Source organism: Saccopteryx leptura, chromosome 11 (genome assembly GCF_036850995.1).
Source record: "Saccopteryx leptura isolate mSacLep1 chromosome 11, mSacLep1_pri_phased_curated, whole genome shotgun sequence".
NCBI classification, from domain to species: Eukaryota; Metazoa; Chordata; class Mammalia; order Chiroptera; family Emballonuridae; genus Saccopteryx; species Saccopteryx leptura.
This window is the reverse complement of record NC_089513.1, coordinates 58,812,421-58,837,579: the sequence shown is the minus strand read 5'-3', so window position 1 is coordinate 58,837,579 and position 25,159 is coordinate 58,812,421. Positions and strand designations below refer to the sequence as shown.

At 38.6% G+C, this 25,159-nt stretch overlaps 1 protein-coding gene across 2 annotated transcripts in view; it reads left to right on the top strand.

Moving 5' to 3' along the window:
- PIEZO2 (piezo type mechanosensitive ion channel component 2) overlaps positions 1-25,159 on the top strand; it is a 496,788-nt gene that overhangs the window by 157,399 nt on the left and 314,230 nt on the right. For both annotated transcript variants that reach the window (XM_066352258.1, XM_066352260.1), the window contains exon 3: positions 1,270-1,395. In XM_066352258.1, coding sequence (XP_066208355.1) covers positions 1,270-1,395 — 126 coding nt within the window. The remainder of the gene's footprint in view (positions 1-1,269; positions 1,396-25,159) is intronic.

Below are 25,159 nucleotides of genomic sequence, written 5' to 3'. Positions count from 1 at the left end.
TAGTATACCCAGAGCTATGTTAAGTGGGAAGGATATCAAATGTCATTAGCTGACATTAATGGGCTATGCCTAAAATTCCACCATAAATAGAATGTTTGCTTTAGTTTGTATAAATCCTTTGTCATAATCAGAATATTTCCTCCTATTTCTATTTTTCTGTGTGATATTTTCTTTTATTATGAAGAGCTTTTGAACTTTATGAAATACTCTGTATCCATTGAGTGAATCATGATTCAGCCCACTAGTGTGTGATTTAACACTTAAAGATTTGTTAATCTTAAACCGCACTTTTTTTTCTGCAGTAAACCCTAGTTTATTATGGTGAATTATATTTTTCTACACTGTTTCAGTTGGTTAGCAAATATCTTTCTTAATAATTCGTGTCTATGGTCATAAGTAAAATGGACTTATAATTTCCTTTTCTTTTCTAAACTTATTAAATTTGGAAACTAATGTTATGCTATCCTCATAAAATGTTTTAGGAAACTTGCCTTTTTATTTTCTATTCTCTGGAACTACTTTTATTGATAGGGATTATCTGTTCCTTCAAATTTGGCAGAACTCCCTTATAAAATTTCTGGGCCAGGGGAGTTTTGTGGTTTCATTTTGTGGTAACAAATCAGTATAAATAAAAAAGCATGTTTCTTTTACATTGAATTTTTAATCAATGTCATTTGTATAATTTTTACAAAGGAAATAAGATAGCTTTCATCTTAAGACTAATAATTAAGAGTAATCATTACACTTCATGTACTTTTTCTTACATTTTATTTTATTTATTTTTTATTCTATTTTCAGTTACAGTTGGCATTCAATATAGTTTTTTTGTTAATAAATCTCATTTTATTTTAACTTGATAATATACTATTGTATATTATAATAGCAACAATGGCTATTTCTATCACTTAATGTTTTCTTTTTTTAATTTTTTAATTTTATTTAGAAAATTAACTTTAACAGGGTGACATTGATCAATAAGAGTACATAGGTTTCAGGCAAACATTTCTATAGTATTTGAACTGTTTATTATGTTGTATATCCATCACTCAAAGTCAAATCATTTTCTGTTACTTTATATTTGTCCCTCTTTACACCCTCCCCCCAACCCCTTCCCTTCCCTCTCCTCACATCCCCTTGCCCCTTCGTATTATTTTGATTCAGTTTATATAATATGATATGGAAACATGTTTTATGTGGAACTACAGAAAGGTGAGAATGAGTGTGCTGCACCTGAAGTTCTCTCACGGTCTCTGTGCTTTTATCCCCTAGGGCATACGGGACGGTTACTAAAGTCTCTGTGCTTCACCAGTCTTTCCTTCCTGTTCCTGCACATCATTTTTCACATCACGTTGGCTAGCCTTGAAGCTCAACAGCGTATTGGACCTGGTTACAACTGTGAGTACTATTTTTTTTTCATATTATGTATATGTATCATAAAGCTATGGATCATAACTATTTTAAAAAAAATCAAGTGAGAGTTAGGGAGGCAGACAGGCTCCTGCATATGCCCCGACCAGGATACACCCAACAAGCCCCCACTGGGCGATGCTCTGCCCATTTGGGGCTGTTTCTCCATTGCTCGGCAACCGAGCTATTTTAGTGCCTGAAATGAGGCCATGGAGCCATCCTCGGCACCCAGGGCCAACTTGCTTGAACCATTTGAGCTATGGCTGCATGAGGGGAAGAGATAGAGAGAGAGTGTGTGAGAAAGAGAAAGGGGAGGGGTGGAGAAGCAGATGGTTGCTTCTCCTGACTGGTAATCGAACCAGGACTTCCACTTGCTGGGCCGATACTCTACCACTGAGCCAATTGGCCAGGGCCTACAGGTCATAACTTTTATAGAAATCTATGTAATATATAATTATCTTATCAAATTTATGGCGGTACTTAGTCATTTGGCAATCTGATATATACTATACATACATGTAAAGAAATGATGCCATAGAGAATTGGGTAATGCTAGCAACTTAATGAATCTTCAACATAGACTAGATATTTAACCCCTTATCTGTATGTAAGACGTTTTCATTGGGCATACTAAAAAATATATATCAAGTCCCTGGTGCTTACAATGCAGCAAGTGACATGTACAATTTCTAACATGATAAGTAAGAATATAAAAGTAGAATACCGTTATACCATTTAGTGACCAAAAACTTATTCTGAAGCATAAAGACTGTATATGTCTTTATGGGGAAAATGTAATGATATATAATTTTATTTTTAAAACTGGGAGTGCTTTGTTTCTATTCAGAGGAAAATAGTGTCTTATATGCATTATATTTTATATTTATGATCATAAAAATTCAACATATATATGCTTTATCTAAGTAGTATCATCTTTCAAAAATTAACCTGCCATCAGAGAAATTCTATTTCAGTTTTTGTAGGATGTGTGATTGTGATTTTAAAAAAAACAGAAAAAAAAACAACAGAAGCATTTCCAGTAGGCAAAATCAAATTGACATGTTTAAGTTAAGCCTCAAGAAACCCTGAGATATTTGAAATAGACTATAATAACAGTTTTAAATTTCCAGGTTTTCTTTGAAAAACTCATTTGAGTTTGCTATTTCCTGATTTTTCATAAGTTCAATTACAAGTAATTTGAAGTAACTCTATGCTTCCTTGTAAAATAAAGAGGGGCTCAAAATTCTTTACAAATCAAAGAGTTATTAACATATACATAGTGAAAGAGTCTTTAGTGAAACCATATTTATAAACTATTCAGTATTTCTCATTGGGTACCTTTAGAGAGCTGAACATTACAGAGCTAATGTTAGCATTCCTTTTGTCCATTTCATTGAGTTCAGAGTTCCTTGGATAGTAATACCTATCAAATTATTTTTGATTTAGGATCTGGTTATTATTTTTTAAATTGAGATGTAATTTATATGTCATAAAATTTACTTATTTAAAGAATATAAGTCAGTGGTTTTCAGGTTGTGCAGTCATTGCCAATGTAAAATTCCAGAATACCTTCATCAATTACTCCAAATAGTAGCCCTGTGTCCACGAACAGTTATTCTCACTCCCTCTCTACCCAGCCCCTATGTAACCACTAATTTACTTCTGCCTCTATTAGATTGACCTATCTTGGACATTTCATCTGAAGGGAATTATACAATATATGACCTTCTACATCTGGCTTCTTTCACTTAGCATAACGTTTTCCGGGTTCATTCATGTTGTAGCATTTATCAGCACTTTGTTTCTTTTCATAGCTTTATAATATTTCATTACTAAGATGTGGGTTTTTCTTGCTTTTTTTTTTTTTTTAGAGACAGAGAGAGAGTCAGAGAGAGGGATAGATAGGGACAGACAGACAGGAATGGAGAAAGATGAGAAGCATCAATTATTAGTTTTTCATTGAGACACCTTAGTTGTTCATTGATTGCTTTCTCATATGTGCCTTGACCGGGGGCTACAGCAGACCAAGTAACCCCTTGCTCGAGCCAGCAACCTTGGGTCCAAGTTTGTGAGCCTTGCTCAAACCAGATGAGCCCGTGCTCAAGCTGGCGACCTCAGGGTCTCAAACCTGGATCCTCTGCATCCTAATCCCACGCTCTATCCACTGTGTCACTGCCTGGTCAGGCCAGATGTTTTTGTTTTTTTAATGTTTGATAGAAGTCACTTTGTTATTATAAACTTGATAAAATATGGTGTTTCAATATAAATGGAACTTATACTGAGAAAGAGTATTTATTATATGTGGCCAGGTTCAAATCCTTTTGTACTTAATAGAAATAATATCAGTGATATTTCAAAATGCTTTTCAATCACAAATCTTTTGCATATTTGTTAATAAGTCATTCCCAGAATCATAAGAAAGAATTTTTGAACCATAAGTGTCCAAATAAAAGGCTATTTCATGAGCAATGAGCTCTTTATCACTGGGTTTAATCACAGGTATATTACAATTCATCAGATTTTTAATTTTTGAGTTTATAAATATAGAGCTTGCCTGTTTTTAAAAATAATTTCAGATGCTGATTGAAATTGTAGAAAGGATTTACTGGAAGTATCTAGAATAAGAAGTGAAACCAATCATTTCTTCTGACCCAGAGAGTCAAGGTTATTTTGATTTCCATTCAAAATTTTGATTTTTCACAATTCTACAAGAATTAAAATTTTAAAAACGTAACATTAAAATATTAAAACAATATTTTCTTTCTTACCTTTATAAATGTATTTACTGTATATAAGTTCTCCCCTATAAGGTCCAGACAGAGGCAGGCAGACAGAAAGACATACAAGCCTTGGCCACATAGCCCAGTTAGTATGAGCCTCATCCCAATATGAAAGTTTGCAGGTTCGATCCCCGGTCAGGGCACATACAGGAATAGATGGATGTTTCTGTGTTTTTTTTCTCACCTGTCCTCTCTTTCTAAATCAATCAATAAAAAACATTTTATTTTTTTTTTATTTTTTTATTTTTTTACAGGGACAGAGAGAGAGTCAGATAGAGGGATAGATATAGACAGACAGACAGGAACTGAGAGAGATAAGAAGCATCAATTATCAGTTTTTCGTTGCAACATCGTAGTTGTTCATTGATTGCTTTCTCATATGTGCCATGACCACGGGCCTTCAGCAGACCGAGTAACCCCCCGCTCGAGCCAGTGACCTTGGGTCCATGCTAGTGAGCTTTTTGCTCAAACCAGATGAGCCCGCGCTCAAGCTGGCAACCCTGGGGTCTCAAACCTGGGTCCTTCCATATCCCAGTCAGACGCTCTATCCACTGCACCACCACCTGGTCAGGCTCAATAAAAAACATTTTAAAAAAGAAAGACATACAAACTTGAACATACATACACATGTAAGTTTGTTCTTGCTTTGTCTCCTTCTTCCCAGGCAAGGATCCAAATTACCTAGGTACTTTGGATGGTTCCTACATTAATATTATGAAGAAGTCTGTATTCTCAGCAGTGAAGGGTGGAGAGCATCTCCCGTGCAGTCAGAGCTGACTTCTTGACATACCTCTTCCTAAGTATTCTTTGCAACTTAATCTTGGGGAGTTAGATCTGCTTCTCCTAACCTCACAGCCTACATAGTTGAACTTTCTAGATACGAAGATATTTTTCTATCTCTCTCGGAGATATTTTGATCCACGCACAACTGCCCTCTACTGATATCCCGCAATGTCACTGATCATATATGAATCTAATGTATCGTCCCACCTCTCTTTTTTGACGTTCCCGAACATAAACTCTTCTGTCCGGGAAGAGCCAATCTAATAAAGTCGTAAGAGCAACTTCATTTTTTTTTTTTACCAAGTAAGATACTATTTTGAAGTTTTTATTTTTATAAAAGTGAACATTCCAATGTGAAATTTGGGTGTTTTTGGTGAAGTAGCTGACAGAGAAAGGATGTACTAAAGATTGAGTTAGAAAAGGAATTTGAGCTTTTTACTTCCCGCCATAAGCGCCTTGAAAGGGAGTTTTACAGAAGTCATAAATTTCTTCTGAAAAACGAGCGATGCATGCAACAGTCTTGGCTCCGTGGGTGTCAGAGATTTTTTTGGTTAGTTTCATGTGCAGCATTTAAAAGTAATACATTCCTGAAAATGGGTAAAAGAGAAGGGGAAAGCAAACTTCAGAGCTTTGCAAGCTACTTTAGTCCAAGAGGGACACAGACTCGAGGCTTTCAGGCGAGAGCGGTTTTTAATGATCAAGTTATATAAAATCCTGAAAATACTGTTAGACTGGGTAATGGAAACACTGACTTTTAATTTAGAGTTGACTTCACCTCACTAATGTTATTGTTTCTTGAGCATTTGGAGTTTCAATTACCCCATCAGGGTTGTAAACACAAACTCAGCTGTTTTGGTATCCCGCATTGGAAGTTTTAGCCTGTCTTGGCATTGGTAGATGTGAAGTAGCAAAATTTCAAATGAAAAGACAAAAAGCGCCTTGGCCAGCAGCGTTGTGCATTTTGAATGCTTTTTCTATGTTTAAGACATTGGTAAATGAAAGCGAAGTAACCCAGACAGGTCCTGTTTCCCAATCACATTCAAGCAGTATTCAAATTCAGGATCACCAAGTGCTCGTTTTTTATGTGTTTCATTTTGTTTTCCTAACTAGTCTCCCCATTTAAAACTCACATACCCTCACCCTTATTATGGCAAAAGCTCCCAGGATCCCCTAGGAATCGAAGACACATGTTTGGGAAACAACAGTAGCATTTATAAATATTGAGTCATTGGGAGTTCTTGTATCCCCAGAGCCCTGTGAATATTAACTGGCAGCAGTAAAGAGCTTTTCAAACCAGCCTATTTAGTTTTTGAGTAGCTGGCAGGTCTGTTAAAGGTGCCATTGTGTGGGCTTGAAACTTAACACACCTCCCCTCCCCCTCTTTTTTTTCATTTCTAAAACGGTGCTCATACAGGTAAGTGAGGAAATCAGTGGGGTAGGGGTGAACCTCTGTAAATTTTCCTCAAACATGTGTCGTGCTGCTTACTAAAATATTTTCATTCCATCAAAACTATACTATTTAAATAAATGTAAACCCGGGTTCAATTATATCATTACAGATTCCACAGAAGTAGCTTGTTTGACTGAGTGGTGAAACTTTAAGACCAGCCTGGATTCTTGTGCTATGCCAAAGCATGCTATTGATTGAAAGAGGCTTTTGAATTCAAAACTATAAAGGAAAAAGTCATGGTGATAATAGCTACTGTTTGTAGAGCACCTACCAACGATAGGGCCTCAGGGGTCATTATATTCCTTTTCCAATTAATGACTGTACTTCTCTAGTTACAAATTGGCTTCACTATCCTTTAAGGAGGGGGCTCCATACCCACGATCCCATTCCAGTTTTTAAACAATCCTGAGGTGGGCGGGGCTGTGCAGATGGAGAGCTGTGTGCTGTCCACAGGCCTGCGGAAGTGAGTGGGAGCTGCGGGCTCTCCCGTCACTGAGCTCTGGCTGGGCACCCCCTTCCCTCCAGGTCTAGCTGGAGAGAGGGAATCATTTTATTCCTACAAAGAGGATGGTCTGTTGACCAAGACTTGTACCTACCTGTAGGGCTGTGCCTTTTTATGATCTCTCTTCATGAGGTACCTTTCTTTCATATACACACCATGCCCAGGCTGCGTGTTGTGTTGACGTAGGGCTGAGAGTGATGATGGATGAAGTGGGGATGAGGGTAGCAGTGAGGGTGACTCATGATGAAGAAACTGGCTCAATGGTTTGCCCAAAGCCACCAGACGTCTGAGCTGGGCTGAGGGCGCTGATGTGCCTGCCTTTCCACAGTCTTTCCTCCTCTTTGTAGAATTCTTTATCATGTATTTAGGATTGATTCGTTCCGCCATTGCATTCCCTAGGACTTTGGATGAGAATAGAATCGAAGGACTCAAGTAGGGTTTCTGGTATTTAGTCTATGATTTTCTTTTGTTTGGATATTGTTTTTATAATGAATTGAATATTTCCTTTGCTTCATTCAATTGCAGCATGTATTGTTAGAGTGGTTTTTCCCTGAAGGTCAGCTAACCTCTGAAAGCTGCTTTTTTCCCCTTTGAGGGAAGGGCACCTAGAGTCTCAATTCTTCTCAATTGAAGAGCACAGAAAACTCAGCCCCAAAGCCCACTGACCAAGAGGTTATTATAGGTCTTAATAGTACTTAATTCTGGATACCCTGCTATCATCAAAACATATGAAGTTCCCAATGCTGAGCCCCAAGGTATGACACAGCAGTATATGATAAGAGGTCTGAGAGACAGACATGGGCCTGGTGGCTCAGCATCGCAGCCCAGTGATTGTGAGGTGGACACAGGAAGTGAACTCCTCCGGTAGACACTCTGCCTTCCAGTGCCAATGGCTTCTCTCTTGGCACACACAGACAGAAGTCCATCCCCTGCTTTGATTATCATTCATCATGTTAATTGGAGATGGACCCCTAGATTTTCAGTCACCTGGTGGGTCCACTCTCATGTAATTGCATTGCCTATGGACATAGTACTGTGGATGGAAGAGTTAATATTTATGAAATGGAAGATAAGCTATGTAAAAGCAAACTAGACCTACACATGCTTTAAGAGTTGTTTTTTGGTATCACTTTCGGCCTCTTGCTTTCCCATAAAAGCTGGCCTGCAGGCTCTGTGGAGAGGGTTTTCATCTTCCCATCTCTTTCTTCTTCTCATCTCCCGTGCTAGCTTCCTGAAAGCAAGTGTTACCAACCTCAATACAACAATGTAAAAACAAAAGAAGCAAGAAAGATCTGGACCAAGTTGTAGTTCTGTGGGCCGTCTGTTCCTGGAGGAAGATACCAGTCTTATTTTCTCTTAACTACAATAGTCTGAGAGCATCTGGATTATATAGACACCTTCCAATCACATTTATAATAAGTGAAATTAGTCTTAAGTGTTATTTCCTTCAGACTCTGGTAATTGAGGCAAATTATTTTTCCATCCACCAACACACTTAGGCATATGCCAACCATGTTCATCACGGTGGGCAGGGCCATTCCAGCCTATGATGGGTTTATAATTGGTAGACCCAGATGGAAAGCACTGTTGAACAACTCTGGTAACATGATATTTGATGGAGTCTACTTCCTTGGGATAATGAAGACATTCAGCTTTCCAGGCAAAAACTAGGCACAGAAAGAGGGAGAACAGACAGGTGGACCGCGTGGAAGAGAAACTACATCAGAATGAAACTCTCTTAGGCCAGTGCCTTGTTGATATCTTGATTCTCTTGGACAGTCATGTAGTGATGCTTAGCTTATACAGCATTAAAATTTTTTTTTAATTAAGTGTAAAGCAAGGAGGCATAGGACAGACTCTCACATGTGCCCCAACTGATCCACTCAGCAAGTCCCATACCAGGAAATGTTCTGCCCATCTGGTGCCACTGCTTCACTGCTCAGCAGATGAGCTATTTTAAGGCCATGGAGCCATCCTTAGCACTTGGGGCCAACTTTGCTCCATTTGAGCCATGCCTGTGGGAGGAAAAGAGAAAGAGAGAGGAGGTGGAGGTAGAGAGGCAGATGGTCACTTTTCCTGTATGCCCTGACTGGGAATCGAACCTGGGACTTCCACATACTGGGTTGACACTCTACCACTGAGCCAACTGGCCAGAGCTATGCAGCATTTTTAAAATAGAATATCTCATTTTATTGTGAGAAATAATTTTTCATGAGACTCGTTTATGCTATCCAGTATGTGAGTAAATTTAGGACCTTCTGTGACTGTGGCAAGGTACTCATCTCTGTCTCAGTTTTGTTCACTGTAGACTGAAGATAAATGATGACAGTTGCCATCTCAAAGTGTTGTGGAGGTTCAGTTCATATAGACCATGCCCTTAACAGTGCTGACCCATAGCAAGTGCTCAATAAGTATAAGCTATTATTATTATTGTTATTGTTGCTATTATTATTAGATAGATAAGTCAGATTTCTTGCCCAAGGTCACACGCTACAAGATAGCAGAAATAACTCAGAACCAAATTCCATCTCCAAATTATACATAATCATGTGGGTGGCATTTGGAAATTATGAAACACATGAACTTTACGTGGTACCAAATAATTCTCTATTATAATCTTTATCTTTATCTCAGTTTGTTACTAACTGGGTATATATCTACTCTATGTTGTGCAGTTAAGATCCCGAATAATAGTGGGAAATGGTTCAGCACCTTTTTCTCCTCTTCAGCAACTTCCCCACTGGGAATTCTCAGCCCACCTGTTACATGGCTGTAGTGTAGTCTGACCTAGATTTATGAATGCATTTTGGTTCTTTCCTCATTCCCTTATCTACCCCACAGCTTGTCATGCATGTCATGCCCTCCATCACAGAGGAATATATAACATTATTCACTCTGTTATTCTTTTTATAAGATAGAATTTTAGAAGAAAGCAATAAGGGTTGGAAATGTTACGAAGAGAAGAAACTAACGTGTGTGTGTGTGTGTGTGTGTGTGTGAAATAAACTGACACTTTATATATCATCTCATTTTAATTCTTACTCTGTCTGAAAAGCAGTAACTCTCCCTACCATATTACTAAAAGAGTTGAAGACCAGAGGCAGAAAGTATCTTGTCTTAGGTCCTTGATTGGTGGCAAAGCAAGAATTCAGATTCAGGTCTCTTGGCCCGCACAGCTCATATCCTTTTCAGTACATTATCCAGCCTCATAAGTTTTTGGGTAACACTTTTTGGAGAAATTAGGTTTTGGTTAACTAGATTTTGAAGAATAAGACAGGCAAATTGGGGGTGTGCTGGGTAAGAGGATGATTAATCTGATATATTAACTCTAGGTAAGGTATTCGCTGTTGTTAATAACTTAGTGTGCTTTACTTGGTAAATATTAGCCTTTAAGAGTATCTTCATCCCTAAGAGAGAGCAATGGGCCGCTGCAGGTGCTGCCTGGCTGCAGGCATGGGCATTACCACTGGGGGTGTGTGCTGGTGCTGCCTGATTCACTTCCCTGCTGTGACCGTGCTTGGTGGTGGTGGTGGGGGGGAGGGTTCCTGCCATAGGCCTTATGTTAGCTTGTTAACCACTAAATCCTTCCGGCCCGTGAGTGGTTTTACTCTGCATTTTTAAAGCTTGAGAAAATTGGAGACTTTTTTTTTTCCCTGAAGATGTAAATCAGTTAATAAATTAAAAAGAGTGTGTGGAATTTCTATTGGTATGTGGGAATCTCTGAAATGTGAGCCCCTGAGACCCTGGATCTTACACATATATAGTCTAATCTTTTCTCTACAAAAGAATATTTCAAAATTTTGAAGCAGCTGTGTATCACACCTAAGTCTTTTTTCGGATACATCTTGAGTCCCTCCCCTCTGCTATCTCCTCAGTTCATCAGTGTCTTTTATAGATGATTGGGTGAGAGAGCATCGGTGTCCTATCAGGTGGGGCAGCTGTGGCCCACTGACACCAGACATCACGGGGCTGTGACTCTTCTTGCTCTGGTAACTGTCCTTTCTTCCATCAAATTGTATGTTTGTAATATAGATATTTTCTTACCTGAAATGTCAGATCTATTGCTTGTAAAATCCTACTTCTAATTCTTTTAAATCGGATGTGGGTTTTGGATTCTACTGATGTGTACAGCCTCTTTCCATTCTGTGTCATTTTAATCTTGCCCCTAAATGAAGTAAAATGTATATAGTCCCTGACACAGCTCAAGCACTGCAGTAAAACCTTTTCATTCTTTCTCTGCCACCAGAGCTCACTCCCAGCTTTTTCTTGTTTGCTGTTTTCTATATACAACATCCTTTTGGCTGTTTTTCTCTAAATCAGTAATGATAACAGCTTTAGTGTATAACTGCCCATGACGCACCAGGCACAGTGCATTTATAACATCTCAATTCCTCATCATAATTCTGCTAGGTACTTGATGTCTTACACTTTGCAGATAAAACGAGCAGCCACAGAAGAGTTAAGTTCTGCTTAGATAGAAAGGTAAATGTGACGATAGCATACAACATCACCAAGGAGTGTATAGCTCCCTGAGGCCACTTTGTGTAGGTCAGCGAGCTTACCTAGACTCTGGAGAAGAGGTGCAGGAAGGTCGAAAGACAACCTCACTGGCTTTCTGCCTTCCCTTCCTGAAGCCTACAGCCTTCCTATTTCTTGCCCATACCTTTGGACTTCTTATTCCTGGAGGACGTTCTCACCCACACTGCCAGCCTTTCCCTCCTGCAGTAGACTCATCCTGCAGTACTGACTGCCTCCTCAGGAGATTGAGCCAACTGACCAGGTGCCCTTGGGCTCCACAAGTACTCTAAACATTGGTCATTGAACCTTTCATGTTGAGTTATAATCACGAATTTTATATATTCTCCCATTAGAATTTGGTCAAATTGAAAGTAGGGACTACCACATTTTTTTTATTTAAAGATTTTATTTATTCATTTTACAGAGAGAGAGAGGAAGAGAGGTAGAGAGAAAGAGAGAGAGAAGGGGGTAGGAGGAGCAGGAAGCATAAACTCCCATATGTGCCTTGACCTGGCAAACCCAGGGTTTTGAACTGGTGACCTCAGCATTCCAGGTCGAGGCTTTATCCACTGCGCTACCACAGGTCAGGCGGGACTATCACATTTTATTTATTTTTGTAACTTGAGCACCTACCACAGAGACCCATGTACAGTATACTGCTCAATTATTGTTTGCAGAATGAATAATTGAATTAAAAGCAGCAAAAAATAAAGTGACTGTAAGGTATTTTTCCCCACCGAGAAGGAAGGAACAGGTCTCGGAGCCACCAAGTGTGGTAAGTTCAAAAGGCTTTATTCAATACAAAGCGTTCCCCGGAGGAGATTCACTGGCGTGCAAGATGGAGGTCAGGAAAAAATCGCACATGGAGAGATCCCGAGGGTATATTTAAAAAGGGGTCCCTCTAGGGCAGTCGGGCTAATATGACGTAGAGAAATCTTACTGGCTGACAGTCAATCGCTTTTGTTTCCAAGGACTCCTAGGAAGTTTCTTTTTGGCGCGCTTGACTGTGGGCGGTCCTAGCCAAAGTTCCCGGGCCTGGGTTCCCCACGTGACCAGCCCTCTATCCACCGACCTTACAGTGACAAAGATGGAATTGGATGATTCTTTGGTGATCAATTTTCAGTGGCTGCCTCACCGTCTAGCTCCATGGCTGAGCCACCAGTGAGAGCCACTGCCGTGTATGAGTGTCCTCTCTCTGCCTCCAGATGCTGCTGACTGAGACTCTTGCTGGGAGTTTTTGTCATTTCCCCTCTTTTCAGTTTCTAGAGAAATATGAGACTGACTCTCACAGGAGGGCGTTTATCTCTCTTTAAAAAATAGATATCAAATACAGAAAGTATTGACTTCCTTTGTGAAAGGAAATTGAGTTTCCATTTGTATTTGGGGAAGTTAGGAATGAAAATAGAAAAGACGAAGCTGAAAGTAGCAAGGATGGGGGAGGAGAAAGGGAGCTGTGGGGGGCGGGGCTTTGGCAGGCCCCTCATTGATAATTAGGGAGGCTGTTCTTCCCGAGCGCATCTGCTCCCAGCAACCCTTGCTGTAAGATAAATCAAATACAGGAAATGTAAAATGACTTTGGATCGATTGTGTTTGCTTAAATAACAATTTCCCTAGCTTCAATTTCATGATGCAGCATTTCTAGTGTAAATTATTTACCATAAAAGCACTAAGGTGAGTCTGTGTGGTATGGGAGAAAACTTAACCTCAAAATTATAGACAGACAACATAAGGCTATAACAATGTTTTCATACTCCTGGTATAATGCAAGGATATTTCAAAGGCATAATGGAGACAGTGAAATCGGGCCATGTAGAGTCCTCAGATTCCAGAAAATATTAATTGTATAACACAAGTTTAGCTATCCTTCACACTTACAAAACTGATCTATATTTTAGGGCTTAGCTATATGGATTCATCCATGAAAACCATTATTTCCTTAAAATAGACGTTTGAATTTAGAAAATTCCTTTTGATTTTATGTAATAAAAAATATTCAGCGATGTAAAAGATTGACAAAAAACTTGCTAATACAATTTACCTCTTACATTAATTTTTAAAGACATTTAAACAGTTCCCAGATTCCTACTGCAAGATATAGGTATCTATAGAATATTAACATTAAAGATATTACAATACAATGTTATACTACATTTATGGACATGTTTTACATATTGCTTTATTCTTTTATTATTTATCTTTTGAAAAAGAGAAGTATTTACTTTACAAACATGTATGTCACATTGATAATTATTTTTTCTTTCATTCAAACACTTTCGTATATTAAAAGTTAACAGCGATCTCAAAGAAAGATTTGAAATAAACAATGTGTAACCAGTGCGTGGAGTGTCTTCCCAATTCCTCCATTCAGCGTTTTGCCATCTTTGATGCAGGTGGCTGGGACAGGAAGATTCAGTAGGTAATCCTGGCCTTGCTGTCAAAGTGCTTCTTTGGTGGCTTCACTTCACTTCACCATAGGCAACCATTTCCACCTCTTTCGTCTTTGGATAGCCATGCAAACTGAGTACTTCATGTCCCTGCCCTTTCGTGCAAAGGTCTTTCATGCATTATCTACCACTCCAAGACACCCACAAAGACTTAACTTTCCTTAAAAGCCTCACATCTTTTTGAAATATTCTCCAACACCCAGCCCTCTATGTCCCTCCGGAAATCAAACGGGTCAGCTCGCTGCCAGTGACTGCCATCCAGAGCCAGAACATTCCAGGCTGTCATAGGAGTTCTTTGGGCATGTTTTTTGTTGTTATTGTTTTAATTGATTACAGCTTCATTACTATTTGAAAACATTGTCACCTTGAAGGCAAAGAGCAGCAGGTGGTCCCTGCTTGGAGCCATTTTCCTCTTTCCGGTTGTCTCTAGACTGGGGCAGTGCTGCTGTCACGGCTACCGGCTACCGCCTCCACCCAGTGGATTGCATTCCCAGGTGCTGTGGGCGGGCCTGAGGGGCCGCTGCTGGCCCTGAGTCTCCCTGTGCGTGATCAGGAGTGCAGGAGGTAACTGCGCTGCCTACTGCTCTGGGGACATGCAGTGGGGCCGCGTACTCCTCAAAAAATATTCTTCTATATTTACTTCCTTAATTGAGAAATTTGAATGTTATATTTAAATTATAATGATGATTATGATATCTTGCATTGTTCATTTTGAAACTATTTTTTCATTAAGTAGATACTACACCAACCATAAAGAAAACTAGTTTTGATTCTGTCACTTATTAGTTTATTTGCTAACTATTTATTAAATGTCTACTGTGTGCGTTCACTCTGTACTTAGCAAAGAGTGGCCATCAGACCTCAGTCACAGGTGTTACCATCTGCTGGGGAAAGGCAGCAGCAGACAGATAAATGCGCAACAGTAATGAAGTTGACATAGACTGCTTTGAGAATATATCAAGAACGGTAGTAGTGTACATAACAGGTACCTACTTCAGTCTGGGTGGAAGACTCCCTGTAGGAAGTGATGTTGAATCAGGAACCCGAAGGAGCAATCCTGCCTAAAAGAGTGGGAAGCCCATCCCCCATTGAAGGCAGAAGAAGTGTAGAGACTTAGGAACAAGAGAGATCATAGCACAGCTGGAGAAATGGAGAAGAGAGACAGGATAACTAGGGTTTGGAATGTGATGTTGGGAGTAACCAACGTGCACACAAAGAGGTGAGTAGTAGCCGAAGTACACAGAACTGTATAAATCCGCGGGTTCTAACTGTGGTTGAATCGTAGAGTCACCTGCAAGGTTATCCATGCCTGGGCTTCACCCCAAATCAGTTGAAACTGAGTCTTTGAGATGGGCTTGGGCACCAATATTGCTTAAACACTACCCTGATCATTTAACCTGTACTCAAAATGGAGGGCTTCTAATGTAAACTCTATGAAGAACTGTGGGTTTTTCTCATGGGTAATGAGAATGCTTTGACAACTCTTAAGCAAAGGAGTAAAATGTTAAGGTTTGTGCTTTAGAAAAATGCACACTGTCCATGTGTGTGAAGAACTGATTGAAATGGACAAGACTGGAAGCAGGAAACTGTTTTGTATGCTATACCAGTAATCCGTGGGAAAATAACGATGGTGATGATGGAGGAGAGAAGTGAAGACAGTGGAAGGATATTAAAGGAGGAGGAATCACTGATTTGGTGAATGAATAGCTTAGGAGTGGAGTATTAGAGAATAAGGTAGTGGTCCCTTGGTTTCTGCTTAGGGAGCTAGAGAATAGTGCACTTCCTGAAATAAGAGAGAAAGAATTCCAGTGGGAAGGATAAAGGTTTGGGTTGAAGTCCAGATGTCAGTGAGAGACCTGGTTGAATATTTTACTTTTTGTGTATTACATTTCACATGTCATATATATTTTAATTTATATTCTGTAATTATTAATTCAACTGTGTATAGATTCATTCAGCAAACATTTATTGATAAATTGTTATACACCAGACATTGTTTTTTATTTGGATTACTTTAGTGAACAAATCAAGGATCTCTGCCCTCATGGACCTTATATTGTCCTTCAATTTGTGTCTCTATGACTGGCATCAAATCTGGATAACCTGGAGGAGAACCAGAACTCTTTGTTATTGTGTGTTATGTTTTCATAGTTCTACATAATCTTTATAAATATTTTAGTTCTGGCACAATCTTCTCTCATGTTGATACATGAGAATGTTTCAAGTTTTTCCCTGGGAGATTTTCATTTTAATGTTGTTGTGAGCATTTAGACATTGAAATATGTTGTTTATTGTTTTAGAATAAATTTCTAGAAGTAGACTTCCTAGGTTGAAGAATTTGAACATTATTTTCCCTCTTCCTATACTGATCACATTGTTTATCAGTGTGTTTATACCTCTTGGAGTTGCCACCTGTAAAAGGAAATAAATGATGGATGGATGGATGGCTACATAGGTAGGTTTTTAAACTGTATCATAAGCTTCAAAGCCTTGGGGCCCATAAAGCCTCAGAAAATCTTCACTCACAGCCTCATTCTGATATACAAATGGCCATTGAATACATGAAAAATAGTCAACATCAATAATCAATAAGGTCACAAATTGAAACTGTAATGATATACCACCTCACACCCACTAAAATGGCTATAATTAAAAAGACAGACAATAACAAGTGTTGGTGACAATTGGAATCCTCATACACTGATGGAGAGAATGTTGCAGTCTTTATGGAACACCATTTTGTGGATCTCCAAAATATTAAACAGAGCTATTATATGATCTGGCGATTCTACTCCTAGGTGTACACTCAAAAGAATTGAACACAGGTGTTCAAACATATATTTAAAATGTTCATAGCACAATTATTCACAATAGTCCAAAGGTGAGACCAACCCAAATATCTATCAAAAGAGGAATGGGTAAACAAAATATGATATATTATATGTGATATATGTATAAATATATATAAATGTAACATGTGTATGTATGAATAGCCATAAAAATGAAAGTCGATTTAAACTGCAATATGAGTTAATCTCAAAAATATTATGCTAAGTGAAGAAGCCAAATCTAAAAGTTCAATTATTGTATGATTTCATTTATATGAGCTATCCAGAATAAGCAAATCCATAGTGGTGGAAGGCATATTTGTGACTGCAAGAGGTTATGAGGAGGGAGCAAAGGGGAGTCACTATTGAATGAGTTTGGGGTGTTCTTCTGGGGTGAAGAAAATGCTTAGAAGTAGATAGAGGTAGTGGTTGTATAACATTGTAAATATACTAAATGCCACTGAATTGTTCATTTTCAAATAGTTAATAATATGGTACATGAATTTTATCTCAACAAAGGAAAAATAACTTTTAAAAGTAGATCATATTCACTGACATTTCATCAGCATTTGAATAAGGCACTTTTGCAACTTCAGTAGATTTTAAATAATCTAGTGCTTTTTCTAAAAAATAATTGTGGATGAAAGCAAACATTTTTTATTATTTATATGTTACCAATTATACTTATGTTTGTGGAAGACTTGCTCATGTAATTACTTATTCTTTGTAAATGTATTTTACAAGGTTTATTTCATTTCTATTTTTTTCCTGATTGCTTCAATGCAGTAAATTTACAAAGTGGATATGTATTATACTCTATTTTTTTATATAATTTAATATCTAGGCAACTCTTTAATTCATTTGGAACTTATTTTGCATAGAGACTTTGGAGAGTGAATTTCCCCCCCAAATGGCTACTGAGTTTTCCCATCACCATTGGTTGAATAACCCTTCATTTGCTACCACTAGGTGAGCTTGCTCGTGCACAAGGCACTGTTCTCTGAGCTCTGGCAGAAAGTTGGCGTTTTAGGTATCTTTGTAGAATTTGTTTCTTTAATATACCTATTTCTCTTGTGCTTCCGTTTTCTCCTGCACTCTATTCTCTGTCCTATTTCTTTTGTTTGTTTGTTTGTTTTTGTTTTGTTTTCAGAGACAGAGAGAGAGAGTCAGAGAGAGGGATAGACAGGGACAGACAGACAGGAACGGAGAGATGAGAAGCATCAATCATTAGTTTTTCGTTGCGCATTATAACACCTTAGTTGTTCATTGATTGCTTTCTCATATGTGCCTTGACTGCGGACCTTCAGCAGACTGAGTAACCCCTTGCTGGAGCCAGAGACCTTGGGTCCAAGCTGGTGAGCTTTTGCTCAAACCAGATGAGCCAGCGCTCAAGCTGGCGACTTTGGGGTCTTGAACCTGGGTCCTCAGCATCCCAGTCCAACGCTCTATCCACTGTGCCACTGCCTGGTCAGTGTCCTATTTCTTTTTATTGTGAAACTTGAGGTTTGATTTGGAGAAGATTCTGGAGAAGTCTGAAAAACAAAATGCAGGTAGAAAATATAGCTCTTTGATGACTTAGAAATTCAGATGATAATTGCATGAATCGACAAATACTGATATGCTCCACCTTCTTCATTTCAGAGTAAGACGTAACTGTGTGTATGTATCAATATAAAACCATAAAATGGAAAAATAGCTTCTGGTAAAGGTAATATTATACCGTATATTTTTAGACTCAGCTCCCTCTTAATTTCCAGGTGTTTTTATCCGTCATTCTTCCATTAATTATGTCAGTAGATAGCAATGTTAATCAGTACTGCTATCTATTTAGGGGAAACAAGATAAATGTAGAAAAGATTTTTTTTTTCATTGCTGTGTAGTATAATTAATTAACACAGAAAACCTTCTTTGACTATTTCTAGATACTATCTGGTCATAACTTTGATGTAAAATTTGATATGTGTTTGGTGAAATTCTTCAATTAGACTCCATGTAGAGATGCAGAAATGTTGCTTTTTAGTCCATAGAGTAAATGTTAATATCTTAAGAGCTGTCTGGTTATCTCACAGCAAACTGATCCTTTCTGAGGATGTACTGACTTAATCTTGATTGGAGGAATATTTCTGAGTGTCTTTATAGACCTAGAGCCAATTCTAATATTTGAAAGTTCCTAAGATGGTACAGGTATATGTATTTCATGATAGAATGGAACTTTCCTGGTTGTCACTATCTGTTTCTAGCTTAATGGCCAAAGTGATCCCTTCTCTTACTAACATGTATTCATAGAATTGGGTCACTAGAAAGGGTTCATCCATTTAAAAAGATTTCATAACTGACATATATTGGGGATGGGATTATAAGTCCAAAGTGGAGATGGTGCCGCATCTCAGGGTGCCTGCAGAAGAGTGTCTATGGAGAAAGGGACGGTAGAAGGAGGGAAATTGTAGCACAGCTGTCTGAAGAAGCAGCAGATTCTAGTTCTACAACATAAAAGAGGCCACCTGAACTGGCGGGAAGATTGCAGAGAAACCATCATAACTGCACAGACTGAGTGAAAATTAACCATGAATCCAAAACAGAAGAGTAAGGAGTGAATCCTGTGTACAGCTCCAGGATTCCTGGTCTCAACGTTTTCCCACTCCCAGGAGCACTGTAGGAAAATGGAGAATGCATGGGAAGAAGATGCCGATTGTCAGTCGGGGTTATGGGGAGTAGGAGGGCAGTGAGTCCTGAGGAAAGGCTGTAGGCAAGCAGAGGAAAGATGCCAGGTAGATGGGCAGAAAAGCAATCACTGTGTATTTTACCTCCTACAAACAGCTGGGGTTGTCATTCTTTCACAACCCTTTGAGACTTTCACTGAACAGAGCATCTGGAAAGAATTCTAATTCAGTCGCCATATGAGGGAACAGAATAAGCCTCAAATAGGATAGAGTTTATTGTCTTGCTAATGTAGTTATAATCTTTGGTCTAAGTTCTTGGGGGGAAAAATGTGTATGTGTTTTGAGAATTAGGGTGTGTTTCTGGACTGCTTTTCGCATAGCCTAAAAATTGTGTGGCAGTTCACCTACGTTTACATACATCCTCCAGGGGAAGCCAACACTCTTGATGCTGATGTTCTTTTGTGAGATGTTTTCATTAATGCATCTCTAGGGAAAGTCCTGGTGTCTATTTATTTGTTATTTGTTTAACTTTATTTCCTCTCAGACATAACAGCCATCTAGCCATATTGACTTTTTACATTTAAGGTTCTCTACTGAACTCAAGTTTCCTCTGTGGAGTTCAATCCTGAGTAGTGTAGGTAAGAGTGCAAATCTGCCTATCTTTGTTGTTAACTTAAGAGGCTACCTGGAAGCAGCATTCTAAATGGCAGTCTCCTGGGAATTATATTAGGCACACACTGACTCATTTTGAAATGTCCCTATCCACAGAATGAGCTTTTCTACAAAGTTCACTGTTATCAGCTATGCAGTCCAAACTTTTCAGTTTAGGGATGAACAGAGACACAATAGCTATGAGAATTTTCTAGGGTCACTGAGAGAGCTGATTGTAACTACTGCACTAGGACACCTCGTCCAGTGCTCACCTAGAAATATTTTTTTGAAAAAATGGGAATATAATTTTATTTTTATTTTTTAATTGTTTATTGAATTTTTGGGGGGTAACATGCTAAGAAAATATAATTTTAAAAGAAGAGTTAGAGGACATTTTTTACTCTAATTCATCAACTCAGAAAAAACAAACACAATGTTGATTTATAAAAACCAATTAAGTAACAATAGATGCTCACTATAAAGTGAGAAAACTCAAGTTTTTTTCTGTGGTCATGGTATAATTGTTATTATTTCATTGCTTTCTTGAAGTCATTAGATAAACTTTTTTTTAGGGCTGGAAATGCTACTCTTGTTTTTAATTACTTTTTAGAATTTAAATGAAAATAAGCAATAGTATAAAAAGCAATCGCTTCTATTTATTTAATTAATGTATTTATTTTTTGATAGAGAGAGAGTGAGACAGAGAGACAGAGAGAGGGACAGATAGGGGCAGACAGACAGGAAGGGAAAGAGATGAGAAGCATCAATTCTTCTTTGTGGCACCTTAGTTGTTTATTGATTGCTTTCTCATACATGCCTTTATGCAAGGTAGGGGTGAGGGGGCTTCAGCAGAGCAAGTGACCCTTTGCTCAAGCCAGCGACCTTGGGTTCAAGGTAGCAAGCTCACACTCAAGCCAGCAATCTTTGGTCTAAGCCAGCGACAGTAGGGTCATGTCTATGATCTTATGCTCAAGCCAGTGATCCCCTCGCTCAAGCTGGTGAGCCCGCACTCAAGTTGGCGACCTTGGGGTTTCGAACCTGGGTCCTGTGCGTCCCAGTCTAACACTCTATCCACTGCACCACCACCTGGTCAGGCAGCAATAGCTTTTAAAATAGAGAATTTCTACTTCTTTTTTAGAGTCTGGCCGTAAGTGTTCCTTGAAAAATATTTTAGAAATTGGACATATAAGAAGTTTCACTTCTTGCTACTAGAGCTAAATTTTTAAAGCTATATTTTAAATGAGTTCTAGAGCATTTGGCTGAGTAAAACCAAGGTTAATATTTAAAGTATATACCATATTAATTTGGTATTTTTTAAGATTTTCTAATTTTAATAAAAAGATGAAAAACAGAAACTGCATTTCTATAAGACCAAGCTCAGAGCCTCATGATTTCCAATTTTTCAAAGCTAATAAAAAGTTTAATTTTACTTCAGTTTGATAAATTTTCAACTTTTACAAATATTAAAAAGTATCTATAAAAAATAAATTTAAGAATTTCTGAAACAAGTAATATTGCAGCTCTAATAATTATTCAGGAAATAATCAGTATTGTGACATGAGAGTCATTGCTTTATTTCTTTATTTCTAAGTACTAGGATACAATAGAGCCTTATTATAAAATACTTTGTGGTAAAATAAAAGCTTATATCACTTATCTAACTTTATTACAAGTATGTCAAAAGAATATTTTTTTAAAGAGATGTAGATGACTGTTATATTAAGACCTATATATTATATGAAGATTTGGCTAAGTCTAAAAAATCTTCTGACTCTCTTTACTGGGGCAAATCTCTATACTTCAACTAACTTTGTGATTTTATGAAATAAAAGGGTAGTTGTGGAAGCAAACGAAGTGACTGGATGTCTCGCAGAGGCATTGGTGGTGTTGAGAAGCTGACAAAGTGAGATGCAGAATCTTCATAATAAGTTTGAATAATTTATTCTTTATGTCTGTGTGGATGTGTCACATTTCATGTCAACTGCACCTTCAGTGGGTCATGCACATGTGATCTTCCGATCCAGACACGTGTGTCCCTGCCAGCCTCCCTCTGCAGAGGCTGGAGAAGGAAGGTGAAGCATAACTTTCTGCATTGTTTCATATTGTCTTGATCTGGTCTGCCAAACTCTCCACAGAGGAGAGCCCTTATAGATTTTTTTTTGTTGCTCTCATGACTCACCAACCTGGTCTAGTATATGTGTCAGCTTTACTGACAAGGTAGGGTCATGAATACTTGATAGTTTTTGAAAATGTGGAAAACAGCCCCGAATCACTTTTACCTCTTGAAAATAAATGAATACATATAGAGAAGGATGAAAAAAGAGGCACTTTTCTTTCTCCTTCTCGTTGTTTATTGTTTAAGTGCTTAAGTCTCCAGAGGGAATTGTCTGTATAGATGTATAGATGTAGAGATGTAGAGATGTAGAGATGGCTTAAGCCCAGCACTAGGCATCTGAAGAACAAGGTGTTGACCCAGAAATGTGAACAATAGGCTCAGTGTCCTGGGGCTCTAACACATGGCTTCTAAATTGCCAGGTGGGCTTCTTGCCAAGATGTAAGAAACAGATCTACTGGATCCCTGGTTGTTCCCATCCTCTCACAGCGTTTTCAGTTGACTCCAGGTTCTGCATGCTGTTGTGTTTCAGGGTCACGGTCACCCAGGCTCTGAATGTACCACAGGTGTATATGGATGAGTCAGCAGCATTGCCAAATTCCCAATCTCTTTATTGACTGGAAGTCAGAACAAAACCTACTGTCAAGTAACTGTCATGAACCTGAGGAGAACTCATTGAACTGACCACATTATTGTTTTCTTCTGTTTGTTGTTTTCTGGTTGAGCAGCATCAGTGTGCGAATGTCCATGTATAAATGATTCTCATACCCACAGAAATATGTTCACAGGCAGAGAGGTCACCTGTGTAGAAAAGTCCAAATAATTAAGGTTGCAGGTCAGCACACAAAAATATCAATTGTATTTCTATATACTTACTAGCAAACAATTGGATATAGATTTTTTAATGGGCTTATTTACAATAGCACCAAAAGACAGAGACTACTTTGATATAAATGTAACAAAATATACATAAGATCCATAAGCTGCTGAAATAAATCAAATGAAATCTAAACGCATGGAGAGATATATTCTGTTCATAGGTTGGAAAATCATGGTTGTTAAGATATCATTTTTCTCCAAACTGATATATAAATTCAACACATTCCCAGCCAGAAACTTACAGCATTTTTATAGAAATCAACCAGCTGATTCTAATATCTTTGTGGAAAACAAAGGAACTAGAATTGCCAAAATAATTTTGAAAAAGAAAAATGAAAGTTTAAATATTTACCCTATATGATTTCACGTCTTACTTCTGTAGTGTGAGACCTAAAATTGCATGTGCTTCCTTGCATCTTTGAGCCTCATAGGGCCACAAATGCCAAACTGTGAGCTAGCCTGCTCTGACCAGATACATGCCCACAAACCCAAACAGTTCCCACACTGTACCCGTCTTCAACCTAACAGCCTTCATTCGTTTGTTCCCTGTCCTTCCACATAATCACTCATACAAGCCAATCGTGTCTTCCTGTGTTAACGTGGAACTACCCTATCCTCTTATATTCCAGAGACTGCCCCCTGCAACCTGCCCATTCAACTCTGTTCCCAAGTGCAATCCCATGCAGCCCTGTATGGTATGTGGCGTCCTTGCCAGGGTTGTGAGTACACGTGACTGAGAAAGTGCTGCCAATCTGATCTGCCCAGTATTGTGTGCTGCGTGTCCAACCAACTCACTGTATGTAGGGCAGGAGGTCTTCCCTCACTAATAGGATGAATAGGAGATAATCAGAAAACTATAAAACTACTGCAGTCAAGCTTGTTTGCTATTGACAAAAAATCAGATGTATGCATTAATGTAACAGAGCAAGAGAGTCCAGAAATAGACCCACACATATGTGGTCAATTGATTTTCAACAGAAATATGAAAGCAATATTGTGGACAAAGAAAAGATTTTTCAACAAATAGTAATGGAACAATTAGGTATCTATACTTAAAAAATGAAGGGGGGAGTAATGGGGGCTTCTGAGAGAACAGGAGCCATTCCAATCTGGGGCCATGCACACAGCTTCTCTATTTCATGTGGACAAAAGTCTGGCTGTGACTGCAGCCACAACTGGCAAGAAAATGACTGCACTTACTCAGCTAGCAAGGCCAGTTTACAGTGTCTCAGAGTTCGTGGAGGAGATGCTCTTCTTCCCAGGGACTCAAAGAAGACATTGTCACATACTTCAAAGTGGGAACTGAAAATCATGCAGGTGACTGGGGAACTGATGTGGTCAAGTTCCTCAATTTATATCTTTCAAAATAAATGGCACTGATAACAGAACTGAGAAGCAGGAAGAGGCAACTTCCTCTGGACCCAAATGTTTTCCAACAGTCTCCTTGAAAGAAGCTGTGAATTTTCAAAGACATCAAAAATGTATCAGATGGCCCTGGCCAGTTGACTCAGCGGTAGAGCATCTGCCCTGCATGTGAAAGTCCTGGGTTCGATTCTTGGCCAGGCACCCATCTGCTTCTCCACCCTTCCCCCTTTCCTTCTTCTCTCTCTCTTTCTTCTCCTCCCACAGCCAAGGCTCCATTGGAACAAGCTGGCCTGGGCGCTGAGGATGGCTCCATGGCCTCCACCTTAGACGCTAGAATGGCTCTGGCCTCAATGGAGCGATGCCCCAGATGGGCAGACCATCACCCCCTGGTGGGCATGCCGGATGTATCCCAGTTGGGCACATGCAGGAGTCTGACTTCCTGCCTGCTTCTAACTTTGGAAAAATAAAAAAATAAAATAAAATAAATGAAGGGGAGAAGAGGAAAGAGATAAAGGTGGAGGAGAACTTTAATTCTTACCTTGTACCGCATACAAAAGTTAATTCAAAATGTACCTTAGACCTAAATGTAAAAGTTAAAACCCTTTCAAGAATATAGGATTTTTCATCTTGTATTAGACAAAAGAAAATATTTCTTAAATATGACCAAAAGCATGATTTATAGAGAAAATTTTTTTTATAAATTGGACTTTGTCAAAATTAAGGACTTCTCCTCAAAATTCACTGAGGCAATAAAAAGGCAAGCCAGAGTTGAGGATATT